Source organism: Aquila chrysaetos, chromosome 2 (genome assembly GCF_900496995.4).
Source record: "Aquila chrysaetos chrysaetos chromosome 2, bAquChr1.4, whole genome shotgun sequence".
Taxonomy (NCBI): domain Eukaryota; kingdom Metazoa; phylum Chordata; class Aves; order Accipitriformes; family Accipitridae; genus Aquila; species Aquila chrysaetos.
The window spans coordinates 82,385,798-82,400,208 of record NC_044005.1 but is presented as its reverse complement, the minus strand read 5'-3'; the positions used below and the strand labels follow the sequence as shown (position 1 = coordinate 82,400,208).

The 14,411-nt window shown below is 38.1% G+C and overlaps 1 protein-coding gene across 1 annotated transcript in view; it reads right to left on the bottom strand.

The window, feature by feature from the left end:
- KHDRBS2 (KH RNA binding domain containing, signal transduction associated 2) overlaps window positions 1-14,411 on the bottom strand; it is a 362,804-nt gene that overhangs the window by 30,257 nt on the left and 318,136 nt on the right. The window contains exon 7 of the mRNA XM_030000725.2: window positions 3,677-3,759. Within this exon, the coding sequence (XP_029856585.1) occupies window positions 3,677-3,759 (83 nt within the window). The remainder of the gene's footprint in view (window positions 1-3,676; window positions 3,760-14,411) is intronic.

Here is a 14,411-nt window from a genome sequence, read left to right as displayed (position 1 = left end):
CTGTAGTCTTTCATGGAACCTTGTAAATAATGGTTACAGACACAGTTGGGAAGGGCAGCCAGTTTAAAACTTTAAAACTGTCCTGCAGTTCCATCCTGTGTTCTGGGTTGTCATTATGGGACAGGAGGATAAGGAGGAAAAAAGGTGGCTTTAGAAATACAGCTTCTATTAGTTAAAGCAAGTCATACCTCATGCCATATAGACTGTATTTGTCATAGCCCATAATTCTCTCCTTCCTAAAGTAAGTCTCCCCAGACATAATAAGGTAGAGGTGGCACTTACCATAGCAAGGGTCCTGCTGTTCTCTTTCTTCCAGTTGCTTACTGTGTCCGTTTCAAAGTGCTCTGGAGGTGCCTCTTAGCTCATTCAGACACACAGAGTTATTGTGGGTTTCATTCCAGTCTGATCCCGAGACTCTGTCATGGTCTCTTCTGCAAGTGACCCCATCCCCCTATTTTCAGCCTAAAAATCAGACTGCTGCATGAAGGACAGAGCTCTCTGTCTGGAAGGGTGGCAGTGGTAGAGTTCATTAGAGAAGGATCTATACAAAGTGTATTGCTGAGCCTGCAACACTAACCCTGACTTTTAGTACACATCTTCAGATAACAGTGCACAGAAGTACAGCATTCATCTCTACTTGCATCTGGATGGTCTTGGGGCTTGGTATTTTTGGTGCTCCTTCTACTAAATCATAATCCTATGTTGTAGCACGGTGGTGTATGTCAATAGTGTGCTCATTTTCTCTGCTGTTGGCAGAGCCTAATTTAAAAAAAAGACTAAATCAGACCTCTCGGGCAATGAAGGACTAGGGGCCCCAACAAGGAATATATATGGGCAGAAAGCCTCTGGTGAGCAAACGGGAAGCAGAAATAAGGTCTGGAAGACAAAGGTAGAGGTAACAGGGGTGGTGGTGGCAGGCTGCCCAAACACTATCGTTACTCTCTGCGTTGGGCGCGCAGGGGAAGAAGGCACGACTTGCTATGTGCTCTGCTCTAAAGCACACCGAATTCAGCTTGCATTCAGACCATCCATCCCATCCCGTCTGTCCGTGCCCCCCACCCCAACACATTCTTCCATTTGAAGCAATGAAGAGAGTAAGGCTTGGTCAACACGCATGGTGAGACAGACAGTCAGGTAAGAGTTTGTACCTTCTCTAAGAATCTCTGTATTGATTCCTTAATGAACCATAAAAAGTGAATAAAAACTCTGCCCTTATGTGAACAGAAACCTTGGTGCTCTGCATTAAGCCACTAACTACAATTTTTCCTCATCTCATGCTTTAGAATTTCAGTCAATCCCTGCAGAGGGCAGTAATGATATTTTGCTCACTGAGCACAGGCGTTGTCTACAAGTGTGTTTTTTTTTTTTTTTTTTTTTTTTTTTTTCTGTAAATCACATACTGGATGAGATGAATAAGTAGTTTGAAGCAGTACTACTTATCTTCTTTGTTAGGTGTGTGCATAATAAGTCTTGCTCATATGATTGGAGTATACTAATAACGAAGATCTGAGATTGGGAGAAAACATTTTGATATATACATCTAACCAAATGTTTTGGTCATACTATTTCATTGTATTGTATTGTTTTGTCTCAGTAGGGAGGCATTTCTGTGAAGCTAAATGGCCAATAAGGTACAGAAATCCAAATTGCATATCTAATGCTCCATTTGTTCTTTACATCTTTGAAATGAGACGTGTTCCAAAAGTGCTCTCTTTGAAATGAATAGACTACTTGTGGTATTCAGTGCCACACAATGTAGATAAGTATGACCATATGTCCTGCCATTATTACAAAAGGAAATGTTTTAGTTGCAGCTTTTAAATAGATTAGGTATCCTGGAGGTAGCTCACGTTAGTAGAAAACCTACCTGATGACTAAACTGAATAGCTTAATTGACAAAATTATGTGACTATGAGTTTTCTTTTTTGAGTCAAATTATCACTGCCAGTTCTAGCTGGATTATAATACACTCCCGATAAACCTGATATATTTGTCATTTAGTTGCCTAGGACATCAACTTGCAAAGAAATTACAGGTTAATTCAGATGATATAAAGCAATGTTATAGCAGAGAGATTTCCAACTAATTATTATTTTTACACGGGAGGCAATATCTCCTGTGACAATTCACTATTGTAGCAAAAGATGGGCTGAATTCTTTTCAAAAAAGTTGGAGTACATTTGACAACAAGAATATCTACCTACACAATGACATGATGGGTGCAGCTAGTAATGTATAATTACTTAAAAGTGTTGTTAAAGTATACTTGATGGAGTTCACATTTAGGTGTGACAAATCCTTTTAAATATACTTCACTGGTTATAAAAATACTTACAAAGTATTTTTTATCAGCTCAAGTGCCACTCACTACAGCAGTTCTGGAGCAGAACGTAATTCTGACAGGCATTTTCATCAGCAAAGCATTCAACAAAAAAGATGGTTAAGTAAAAAGCAAGTTTAAGGTCCTCTGGTCTTTGGAGTGCAGAACTCTGTATGTATACAACCCTTTCTTGCCCAGTGAGAATCACACTAACTCAGTTAAAATGTGTGTCTTTTCTTGTTAAAATTTCATTTGCCTTTCCACAGTCTTACAATCTTAAAGCAATAGGACAAGAGGAAATGGCCTCAAGTTGTGTCAGGGGAGGTTTAGATTGGATATTAGGAAATATTTCTTCACCAAAAGGGCTGTCAAGTATTGGAACAGGCTGCCCAGGGAAGTGGTTGAGTCACCGTCCCTGGGGGTATTTAAAAGACATGTAGACGTGGTGCTTAGGGACATGGTTTAGTGGTGGACTTGGCAGTGTTCGGTTAAGGGTTGGACTCGATGATCTTAAGGGTCTTTTCCAACCTAAATGATTCTATGATTCTACACATACTCTTAGCAACTCATAAGAGCATTTTCTGAATAATTTGCTGAAACACCCTTTTATCCTTCAGCTTAACTGTGAAAAAGATGTCATTCCATATTTAATAAACATGGACCAACCTTTGAATTAATATACAAGTGCATGTGGTGTATGAGTACATAAAAAGTGATTTTTGTTGCCTCATTTTAGTGACACAAATCATAAAAGATGTGAATGTAATTTTCCCCATTATCGCACACAGTAAGGACATAAAATAAATTTCCAAACTTGGTTGCTTTTATCAATTCTGAGAGTTGCTGAGAAAGCAACTGGCTGAAAAAAGACAGTTTCAGCCTTACTTCAGGCATGCAATTCCCTTCTATAGTTTACCTTGATGGTGGATGCCAACCAGTGGCAAATATTTACCATCATAATTATTATTTATTTCCTTCTGGATTTGCCCAAAACATTGTAAAAGCCATAAAGTATGAGATGCCCTTGGCAACTTTGCACTAGTAAAGGAAGAAAAATTGCACAAACAAGTTCAGAATGACATCAGATAGGAAAATGATGTAATCACTTGCTTTTTTAAAAAAATACACTCAATTTGCACCAATTTTAAAAGTATTGTCAGCTGCTTGCATTTTTGCTTCAGCTGAAAAATTCTATATATAAACTGCAACTGCCATTATTACTTTTTGACAACTTTTTAAAGTAATGTAAGATTTTGTAGAATTGAATGTGGAAAATAAAACAGGAAATTTACATGAAAATCTAAGAGGAAAAAAAAGTGTTCTTTGAAAAATTAATGTAAAAGTACAAATGCTTACCTTTGCGTTTGGGTGGCATAACTGTTATCATATGCCTCATAGCTTGGATCATCATATTCACCCCCATATCCATCATCGTACCCCTAAGGGAAAAACAGAACACCACAGCTTAGTAGAGTGATAAATCAAAGCATATTATCAAGCTGTAAAAGTAACCTGCATCAACATATGTGTGCTGTATTTGCCCAGTATTATGTAAAACACGCAGCCTACTGATGAGAATTGTGAATCGTCAAGAACAACCTGTACATTGCAAGGGTAAAGAAATCAGTTACTCATTTAAGAACTTGGCTTATTCATTGATAAACTGTGGTGTAGTGTCCAAACCACAGTGCTTCAGTGGGATCTATGTAGAATACTGATGAATGATAATGAAAACAATCATTTACTAGCAATTTGTTGTATAAATAGTTCCATAAATACCTATAGAAGAAATGAACAAATGGCAGGAAAAATATAGACTGTAGAACATTATTAAGAATGTTATTGTGATAAGATCATAATATTCAGTCTATTAAAAAAAAAACAAACAAAACCCAAACCAAACAACCTATGAGAAACAATATTTGTGCACGTATGTGAAGTAATAGGTTATGATTTTTATAAATAACTTGCAGTAAGCACCTTTTCCATCATTGAGCATCCCACTCTTTTTAAAGGCATGCTTTTCTGTGACAAGTTAATGAACACTTTAATACAGGGCTCCTCGCATCGACCTTAAGGGTCCTAACCGAGGGCTCAGACAAACGCTCAGTCTGCCCAAGCCAGAGACACAAGTAACTTCAGAAGGTGGTTCAGCTCATCCAAGGACTGAATATTCTACTGAGGGAGCCATGGGCAATCATGATCCATTGTAGCTGCCTCTGAACCAAAGAGTGCTCAGGAACCAGACAATAAATAAAAAAGGAGATAATGCAGGGGATGACTTTTGATGTGCTCTTTTCATACGACAGCACAACAGAGGAGGCAAGAAATGCTGTATGGAAACACATTTTTTTCACTATGAATTTTGGGAGCCAATATCTTTAGTTAAATAGAAAGCAAACATTTCATAGTCACCAGAAAATTTTCCTGTTATGGGAAGCGCCAAAGGAAATAGGGGGCTTAAAAATCTTTGACTCAATATTAATTACAGCAGAAGGCAATTCCATCCCCCCCCAAGCTATGGAAAGTTTAGTTAGGTTGGGGTAGAAGGGACAGCATGAGGCAGCTCCAAAGTAACAGCAGTCCAATAAACAATCACTCTAGTACACTTTCATAACCACACGAAGTACAGCGTTAGTTTGGTACTTCATTATTTCTCCTAATTAAACTCTCTAATGGTATTGAACTAGACTTCACTGGTACTCCCGATTTGAAGAAAACATTCAAGGGAGGGAACGTTCATTTATGCCTCCTTAGGTCAAGCATATTAAATGTGCCTGTCCTTCTGGTCTCCTACCCAGCAGTGAGGGCGAGTGTGGATTCCAGGTGGGAGACTTCACCCCTGGGGTGCTGGGTGGCCTGAAGGAAGGACAGGGCGTCGGATGGTCACTCCGTGTCTCGGGCACCCGTGTCAGCTTGCAGTAAGGGAAGGCTTTTCTGGGCAGGAGGGAGAGCCCCATTTTGGGACGGTGGAATGGCCTCTCCCAGAATCTCACGTCCACACAAACCTCGTCATCTTCCATTTCAGGTGGAAGTGCACCAGTTGGACTTGCCTTCATTAGCATAAACTCATAGCAGAAAGTACAGTTAAACACATATCCCTGCAGACTACAGTGATATATTTAACATTATGTAGCTAAATACACAATCTTGCTTCTGGGGACAGGATGAGAGAAACAATGAACCACAGGAGACAGATGTTAGTCATATCGATTAGCATGCTACTGGGCGGGATCCTGCTACTGTGAAGATGAGGGTGATGCAAGTTGCTATATAAAGCCGAATAGCTGGAGGAAAGACATTTCAGCATGCTCACCCACCATACGAGAGAACAGGAAAGGCAACAATTACAAATTAGCTCTCTCAGTTTCTCGATGCCTGAGGTGGATCAACGTGCAGCACCAGCAGGGCAGAGAACACTTGTTAATATTTGACACTTCTGTGGGTTCACGTTACAGATTTTAACAGCCTCCCTAAAGGCTCTGAGCAGGTCAATGCAGTGCAGATGGGTCAAGTGCAATGGTTGGAAAACAGCGACAGAGTAAAAAAGCACAATGTATCTTCAATAAAGTATTTTCTGGATAATGTTCTCTTATTTGTGTCAATCTGTATGAGAATTATCTTCTAATCCTACAGGTGAACTGTTTATGTAAGGTACACACCAGCATTTTTTCAAAGTTTAATACGGTGTATCGTGCCAGACACCCTTGTCCCAAAGAAGCCTTTAGGCGTCTAGAATTGAGATCCAAAATAGCTCCTTTCACATCCTTGACGTGCCTCAAACTCCCTGAGCATTCTTCTTCTCTTTAACCTTCAGTGCCACAGAACCTACAACTTCAATGTTTGAAAGTATTTCTTGCATGCACATTTTCAGAGAGGAAACACCCAGCTCCCATGTAGACCCTGTTAAGATCCAGAAGCTAGGAGTTTGAGGATGTTCAAATTCACATATTCTGCGCTCTGTGTATGACCAGGACGGTGGTCCCAAGAGCAGTTCTGTATAAATACCCAGAGACCAGAACCCGGGATGCCCTCTCCAAATGCAGTGCAACCTTTGACTCAGCAGTAGTCAGACTCCTTCAGGCACTCTCTAGGTCTATTGGTCCTTGTATTAAAAACAAACAAATAAGTACGCTGATAGGAACAGAGCTGTCCTCCCAGAGAATCTAAGTTACTAGGGCTGGATCCTCACCTCATTGAAGGAAAAAGGATTGATTACCTATGCTGTCAGTGTTTTGAATATGACATTTTTTTCTTCTATAATTTCTACAATTTCATTTATTTCACCAGAAATCTTCACATATATGTGTATAACACTTAGACCTTCCATCCCGTATGTAAGTTCTAACGGCTTTTAATTGAGGTCTCTGCTTTTCAAGCAGAAATCTCTCAGATAAAGTGACTTTGGGTCTGATCTGATCAATGTCCGCCACTGGAGAATCCATCTCCATGCTCATCAGAATATTAGAAAACTTGTATGAAAAGTTGATAGGGTCAAGCCATCCGGTTTCAGTGAAGGGGAAAAAAGCCCTTCCCTAAATCTTTAGAGTTCTTTGAAGAGGTTAATGAGGGCGCAGATAAGCAGGACCCAAGGGAAACAGGTGCCGCTGAACTCCAAAAAGTTTCTGATGAGGTTTGATTCTCAAGGCTATCCAAGGGACTGGGGTTGCTTGCCTGGGAGTCTTTTTCCCCATGGTAGCTGCCCCCACCATTCAGAAGAAAAAGCTTACTGGAATGAACTGAAAAATATGAAACAGGGGAGCTATTAGAAATATTCAAAGTCAAACTGATAGCCATTTCTAGGCTAGGTTTTTATGCCAGGGTATCTTTACCTCAGGTATTTCTTAATAAAACATCTTTCCAAAACATAAGAAAAAGACCCCTTTACTTTGTGTCAGGGAAAAGGAAAGTGAGTCTTTCAGTGACTAGGATTTGCTCTGGCCTTACAGGGATACATCCTGAACTGGAGATAAAGGAACAGAAATACACATCTGGAGCTGCATTGGAGATAACAATGTTTATAAACAATTATGGATGATTTTGGGGAGTTTTGGCATAATTTAGATTTAAAAAATAATAACCAAAAGAAAAAAAAAAGACAAATTAAGGAAAATTTTAAAGTACAGCTCAATTCAGGAAAAGACTAATTTGAAAATGAGCATAGTTAAGTATTTACCAGTCTTTCCTCACAGAATGAAGATAGGAAAAAACTCTTAGAAGACTCTCAGAATAGCACATGAAATTAGCATTGGGAACACTCCCTTCAGGAACAAACACGCATTACTCTACCGCTGATAAAATTACAGTCAGGGGAAAAAGGGGTGTAGAAGAAAAAAGGGACAGAATTGGAAAAAAGGCAAGGTATACTACCTGAGAAAAAGTTAAGTATCAATTTTGATTCAACACCCAAGATATCATTGAGAAAGATTTATTTTATTTATTTAGATTTACTCACATCCTCTCCAGGTTTCAGATGCCGAAACAAATATTAGAAATACAAACAAAATAGTAAGTATCGTCAGTAACAAGGGTATCATAATCTAACGCAATCTGATCTCTTTAATCATGAATTTCCTACTTAATTTTAAAGCCCTATTTCAAACAATAATAGCCCACACTCAAATTCACCAAGTTTAAATCACCTCTTCTCTGAATAGCCTTAGAAAATAGGATTTTCACAGCATGCTCTGAAAAATGGTAGGTTTCAGCTCTGGGCAATGAAGAAGGAAAATAATTCTAATAGTTCTAATGAAAACTGCCCTACTCACAATATTTTACTTATGTCCTGGTAATACATGATAAAATACATTGTAAGGAAGTCAAAACTAATTTGGTTTTTATAGGAGATAGCCCAACTCTTTCTAAAGTAGCAAACTGCAAAGTATCTAGACTTTTTTTAAAAAAAAAGGCAAAACACAAACAAGTCAAAGTGAGTTATGTAACTCTGTACTTCACTTGACAAATATGTGAACAAGAAAAATGTCTGCAGCCAGAGAAACAAGGGTAGCCCTTCTCATTAGCTGCACCCACCAGTACAAAAAAATTAGTACTGTACCTCAGAGAAGGTGAGGGTATAAAAATCCACATCTAATTGTAACTCTAAGTAAAACCAGTTGTTTCCCAGTAAAGGGGCCTTTGCATAGTTTCCACTATTTTCTTCTCCTTGCTTCTATAAATCTACAAATGCTGTCTCACTCTCTTCTCTGCTGTGACTTGGCCACATCCCTATTTTCTCATACATCCATATCACCTTAGCTTGGAAGGCTAAAAGCCAGTTGTCTACCACTAACCTAGCGGTAGAATCCCATAAGAATCACAGGGTAGAAATAAAATATTTTTAGAGGGTAATTTATCGCACATACTTTTGACACCTATTTGAGGACAAGTTGAATTGCTCTCTAAATGAGAGCTTTCTTTCCTATGACTATAAAGGGAGCTCAGGATGGATGTGTTAGATTTAGATAACTAACCTTTAGGTATGTAATGTAGTTCATCGTTTGAAGGAATTTATTGCTCAGAGAAAGCTGAGCTTGTAAAAATCAGTGCTGCTAAGCTTAATTTTGAAGCCACCTGAGCCCCAGAATGCAATCAGAATGCTGTGAATGATGCATGGGGATGGGTGGGCATGTCAGAATAGCTTCTCAAACAGACAGCACTCTGTTCGGAGAAGGTTTCAGGTTAGACAGTCTGGCATGCAACTGAGTACACACCTACAAGTCAGGATATGCCAACAGCTACGGGAAATCTTAAATCCCACTCCTTTTACTGTATATGGAACACTGGAGAGAAAACAGAGAAATGCATCTGGGAAGCCTTCTCCTTCCAGATGTATGACTCAGGCCCTTGGCGAGTCATGCTGCCTGTTTGGCTTAATGGATCTTCATTTTTTTCCTGCAAAGAGCATTTAAGGTAGCTAAATCACGTCACAGAGAAATGGCAATTTAAACCAAAGTTAAAACAAATCACGGCTGTTATACTCAGACCTGTACTACTGTCACCTCCTTCTCTACTTGTGCCTTTTAAAAAAGCGGCAGCCGGCGCCGTCGTCTTGTGTTCCCAACGATTCGCGAGTGCTGAGCTGGTTGAGCCTCTCTGGAGTGCTGTAAGGGGGAGGACTTGCCTTCCATCACAGTCACACTCGTGAGCTGGGTGCTCAATCCCCAGGTTGTTCTAAGGTGGGGACAGCTCTGAGGAGATCTAGAGGAACACATCTCAATATACCTTGATTTTATGTAATTTAGACAAAAGGCAATTTCTCTCTACCGACTACAAAGAGGGGTAAAAACTCTAATTACTTCAGATTTGGATTATGCAGTGTTGAAAACCTGCAGTTAGAACAGATGAATCTCACTGAGTACCGGGGAAGTTACTCTGTTGCTGAGCAAGGATTCCCCAAATCGTAATTTATGCTTAGAAACTGAAATTCTGAATAAATTATTCCATAAGTATGTATGCCTGCTATCAGAGCTGGCCTTGGATTCTTCAGCTATACCTTCAGGGTCAGAAAAAAGAGAAACTAGATATTATCAGTTTGTTGAAGATGATATATATCCCCTGCAGTAGTAAGATCTACCAAGCATTTTGAAGATGAACTCAAAGACAAGTAAAGTGGCACTATATCCATCACAATGATAAATAGTAGTAATAATAATAAAAATAATGCTGAAATTAAAATGGGAATACTAATCAATTGAAAAATCAGAGCTCTATGCTATGGACTTCATGAATGCAATATATGAACTAGAGTCTACAGTGCTGAGACAACCCAGAGTAGACGTGCTTGCCAGAGGCAATGAAGTAATCTCAACACATTCGACCTCTTCAAGAAATCAGTCTTACTCTTCACGTAACAGCAGTGAGAAACACCTTTATAACAGAATGGTAAAACATATAGAGGCGAACATTTTTCACAGAGTCATGGAAATACAATTGAAATTTCAGTATAATCACAGTCACAGAGACTTTGCAAATTCAAAGCAGAGAATGTAAATGAGCTATTCATGTCCTCATACTTCAGTGGTTTAAATAAAACTCATGTTGAACAATTAGGGTAATAAGAATGAGTCAAACTAAACAAGTTTTCTACCCAGAAGTCCTAAAATTGATTGTATGCAAGATAAAGATAGGGCAGGAGCCACAGAAGCAAATAGCTGTGCAGTGCCAAAGCAGTCACAGTAAAACAGAATCTCAAGAAATTGCTGTGTACTCTCCTAAATGTAGGTTTCTTTTTCTTTTCTTTCTTTTTTTTCTGTAATTTTTTAACTAAAAGCAAAATGAATGAATAACACTTAAAATACATTTTGGTGTACTGAAAAAGAAAATCAGAATGGAATGAAAATGTAAAAGAAAATCTAAGAGAAATGAGACTTTTCTTACTCCTTCCATATTTGCAAGACTGTAGCCTACAGCATAATTTGCTGCTGCAATTATTATACTACAACATTCATCTAACATCTTTATTTCTTGAAACCCTTCTGTTAGCTCTCCTATGCTCATGAAGTCACATTAAAATTTCTAATTCATGTGTCAAAGCTCCGTATAATCAGCTGCTGCTTACATCCATTTAACTTGTTGCGCTTTCCCTGCTCCCCTAACCTTGCTACCATAAACACTGAAACCATTTCCTCTCCCATTTTACTTGTGCTTTTTTTCATATTGCCTCTCCTTGTAGAATAGCATCCTAACCTCAGTGTCAGTCCTTTACTCAGTTCCTATTGCACAGGAATGTCTTGCAGAAACATCTCTTTTCTTCCAATATCAATAAAATGACTTATTTTAGTAACAAGCAGCAAGTAGAGATGAAAAATAATCCAAGGTACCTTCTTTGTACATATGCATTAAGTTGCATTTTTCCACTTGTCTATGATTCTGAGGTCCCTGAAGAGAGGATTTTTTAATTATTATTTTTACTGATGACTTGTACTTCTTTACATAGTACTTGAGTGATGGTATATTACAGTAGCAAGTTGCACTGGTGACAATATATCACAGAAATGGCATTTAAATGAAAGATTTATTTTTCCTGTGAACTGAAATGAATAGAGTAGAAAGCAGCCTTCAGCTGCCAAGGGAGGATGGGCTGCAATACACCCACTATTGGTTTTAATCTCTTTATCATATCTACTATTTCTCTTTCCAAAATTGCAAGCAAAGCAGATCATAGAATCATCAAATCACAGAATGGTTTGGGTTGGAAGGGACCTTCAGGGATCACCTAGTTCCACCCCCCCTGCCATGGGCAGGGACACTTTCCACTAGACCAGGTTGCTCAAAGCCCCATCCAACCTAGCCTTGAACACTGCCAGGGATGGGGCAGCCACAACCTCTCTGGGCAACCTGTTCCACTGCCTCACCACCCTCACGGTGAAGAACTTCGTCCTTACATCTCATCTAAACCCACCCTCTTTCAGTTTAAAGCCATTACCCCTTGTCCTATCACTACGTGCCCTTGTAAAAAGTCCCTCTCCAGCTTTCTTGTAGGCCCCCTTTAGGTACTGGCAGGCTGCTGTAAGGTCTCCTCCGGAGCCTTCTCCAGGCTGAACAACCCCAACTCTCTCAGCCTGTCTTCACAGGAGAGGTGAACTTCTTGTGCATCCTGATGCTCCCTCAGCTGTATAAGTGATAGATGGAGCTGACATAAAATCTGTCCGTGGAGCAGTCATGTTTCTTGTATTGTAGGTACAGAAATCATTACAAGTTTCTACTAAAGACTGACAACTCTTCTGAGTTTAGCAACTTATTGATGCTTTAAAGTGCTTAAAATTTTATGGTGGTTTGACTTGCTAGACACAATGCCTTAAAAGTAAACCATATCAACTTTAAATAAGCTTTATAATAATCCAGGAAACTAAATTTCCAGGTCTCAAATGGTTGGGAATTCCAAGGAATTCTCCTTTTTATTTTCCAACCCCTGAAAACTGGACCACAGGATTGTCCATCTCAGAGCTTGTAAAGGTGCAAGTAAATGCTGAGGTACTGGCAAAGAACAGAAATGCTTTGATAGGTGCTTTACAGGACCTTGAATTGCATTTAATTTTAAATCAAATTTCACTCCGATGTATTATTAATGCTGGAAGAAGGCAGATTAAATACAACTTGGCCAAATGCAATATACTGTGCTCTAGTAAATACACCCTCAAATTCTATGAACTGCCCATGTCTCTGAATTTACAGAATATTCTCAGGAAAAGACTTGTAAAAGTCATCATGATTAACAGCTAGGAGATCCACCCAATTTTACTGCAGCATTAAAACAAAAAAGCTCCACAAAAATAGCCTTATATTTTCTATGTCAAGAAAGGAAAACAAAATACACAGGTTAATTCTATGTGCAACCCCATTGTTTTTGATCTGTTTTTATTCTCTGTTTAAATATATTTAACTATTAAGGATTCCATGAATTAGTAATACATAACAGTAACAAAACTTCACAGTGGAATTAGAGACAAAATTGTTTAAAGTGCTCAAAACACAGAGCAAATAAAGTTTTATTTCTTTATTAATGATGAAGCAGGCCTAGATGACAGTTCAGGCATTCTTAATGTTGGAATCTTTATATCCTAATCTTTGCCAGACACCCCAGACCTTTTTCATAAATTACATCTCTTGCTGAATCAAATTCCAAACGTCCTAGATTGTAACAAAGATAGTTCATCACATATTTCCTAGAATCTAATTTTATAGAAAAATATTTCTGAAAACAAATTTGGACAATGAATTTTAAACTGTCTTCTTTATGTAATTTATGCATTTTGCATAATTTTTGATTCTTTACATAAACATTTTAACTCTTACATTTATTTTTCTTACCTTATAAAAGACCATAAAGTGGTATTTAGAAGACATAACAATGGTAATTCTTATTTGGCGTTGTTTTAAGCCATACAGCTAAGTAGTATTTCACCGGTTCCATGATAACTTGGATTTAATTTTTGAAGTTGCAACCTGAATAGTGTGTCTCATCAGTTTATTTATTTGAATTGATCAAACTTTTTTTTTCATTCAAACTTAAATTTTGAAGAGCTGACATAATGAAACTTTGAAAAATATAGGTAGATTTTAAAAGTTACGAAAATTAATCTAGTACTAGGGAAACTAAATATTAAGTTGACATCAGTTGCCGAAGAGATGAACGCATTTTTTTTCTGCTAATGACAATGATTAAACTTATTATACAAGTGCTGCTTACAGTGAATGCAGCAATGTTTGCACTGCTGCTAATCACGTTTGAATGCAAATGTTCCTGGAAATTCTTCTTGGTCCTGTGTACTGTACAGGAATAAAAAAGAAAGTGCCTACTCATAGCATCTTGTTAACTGTAATATTTCATTTTCTAACAGATATTGTCAGACTAGGAAATACAGTTTAGCAAGATGTATAAAATGCAAGGATTAGAGGTAATGCAGAATTTTCTTCTTGGTTTTAAAATATACGTAAGAAGAGTAAACTTAACTAGCACAACCTTGTACAGGAATTACTGCAGAAAGACCAGTTATAATTAAAAAGCAAGCATGTAGAATGTGATGGGGCTTCTCATTTGTGAATATAATAATAAGCAAAACAGTAAAAAGTGGTTAATACTTATTGAGATACTTAGAGGTAGTCTTTAAATTGTTATTCCCTCAAGTTCGAGCATGCAGTTATAGAAATTAGGGATGGAAAAGAACAGATCATCTATTAGGAGCTCCTGTCAAAAATGATTGCTCCTTTCAGCACATTTTCTAGTGCTTTCTCTAATCAAATTCTAAATATTGCCAGTAGTAGGGATTCCACCATTTCTCTTGGGAGACTGTCTGACAGCCTAATAGATCTTTGTGTCAGGCACCTCTGCTAACTTTATCCCATACGACTAAATATATTTCACTGTACCAGTGAGATGACTCTCCTAACTCAGTTTTCTCAGTATTCTCTGAAGTCTGTGTTATATTCTTCCGTTTTCTTTTAAAAATAATTAAAATATAAAGATTCAAAGTCAAATACAACCCTGACACAGTAAGAGATATACTGATCAGGAAACAGCACAGCAACAAGCCAGAACCCCCAAATCTTCATAAAAACCTTTTACAGATCCCTGCCTCCACAAATCCCTTCC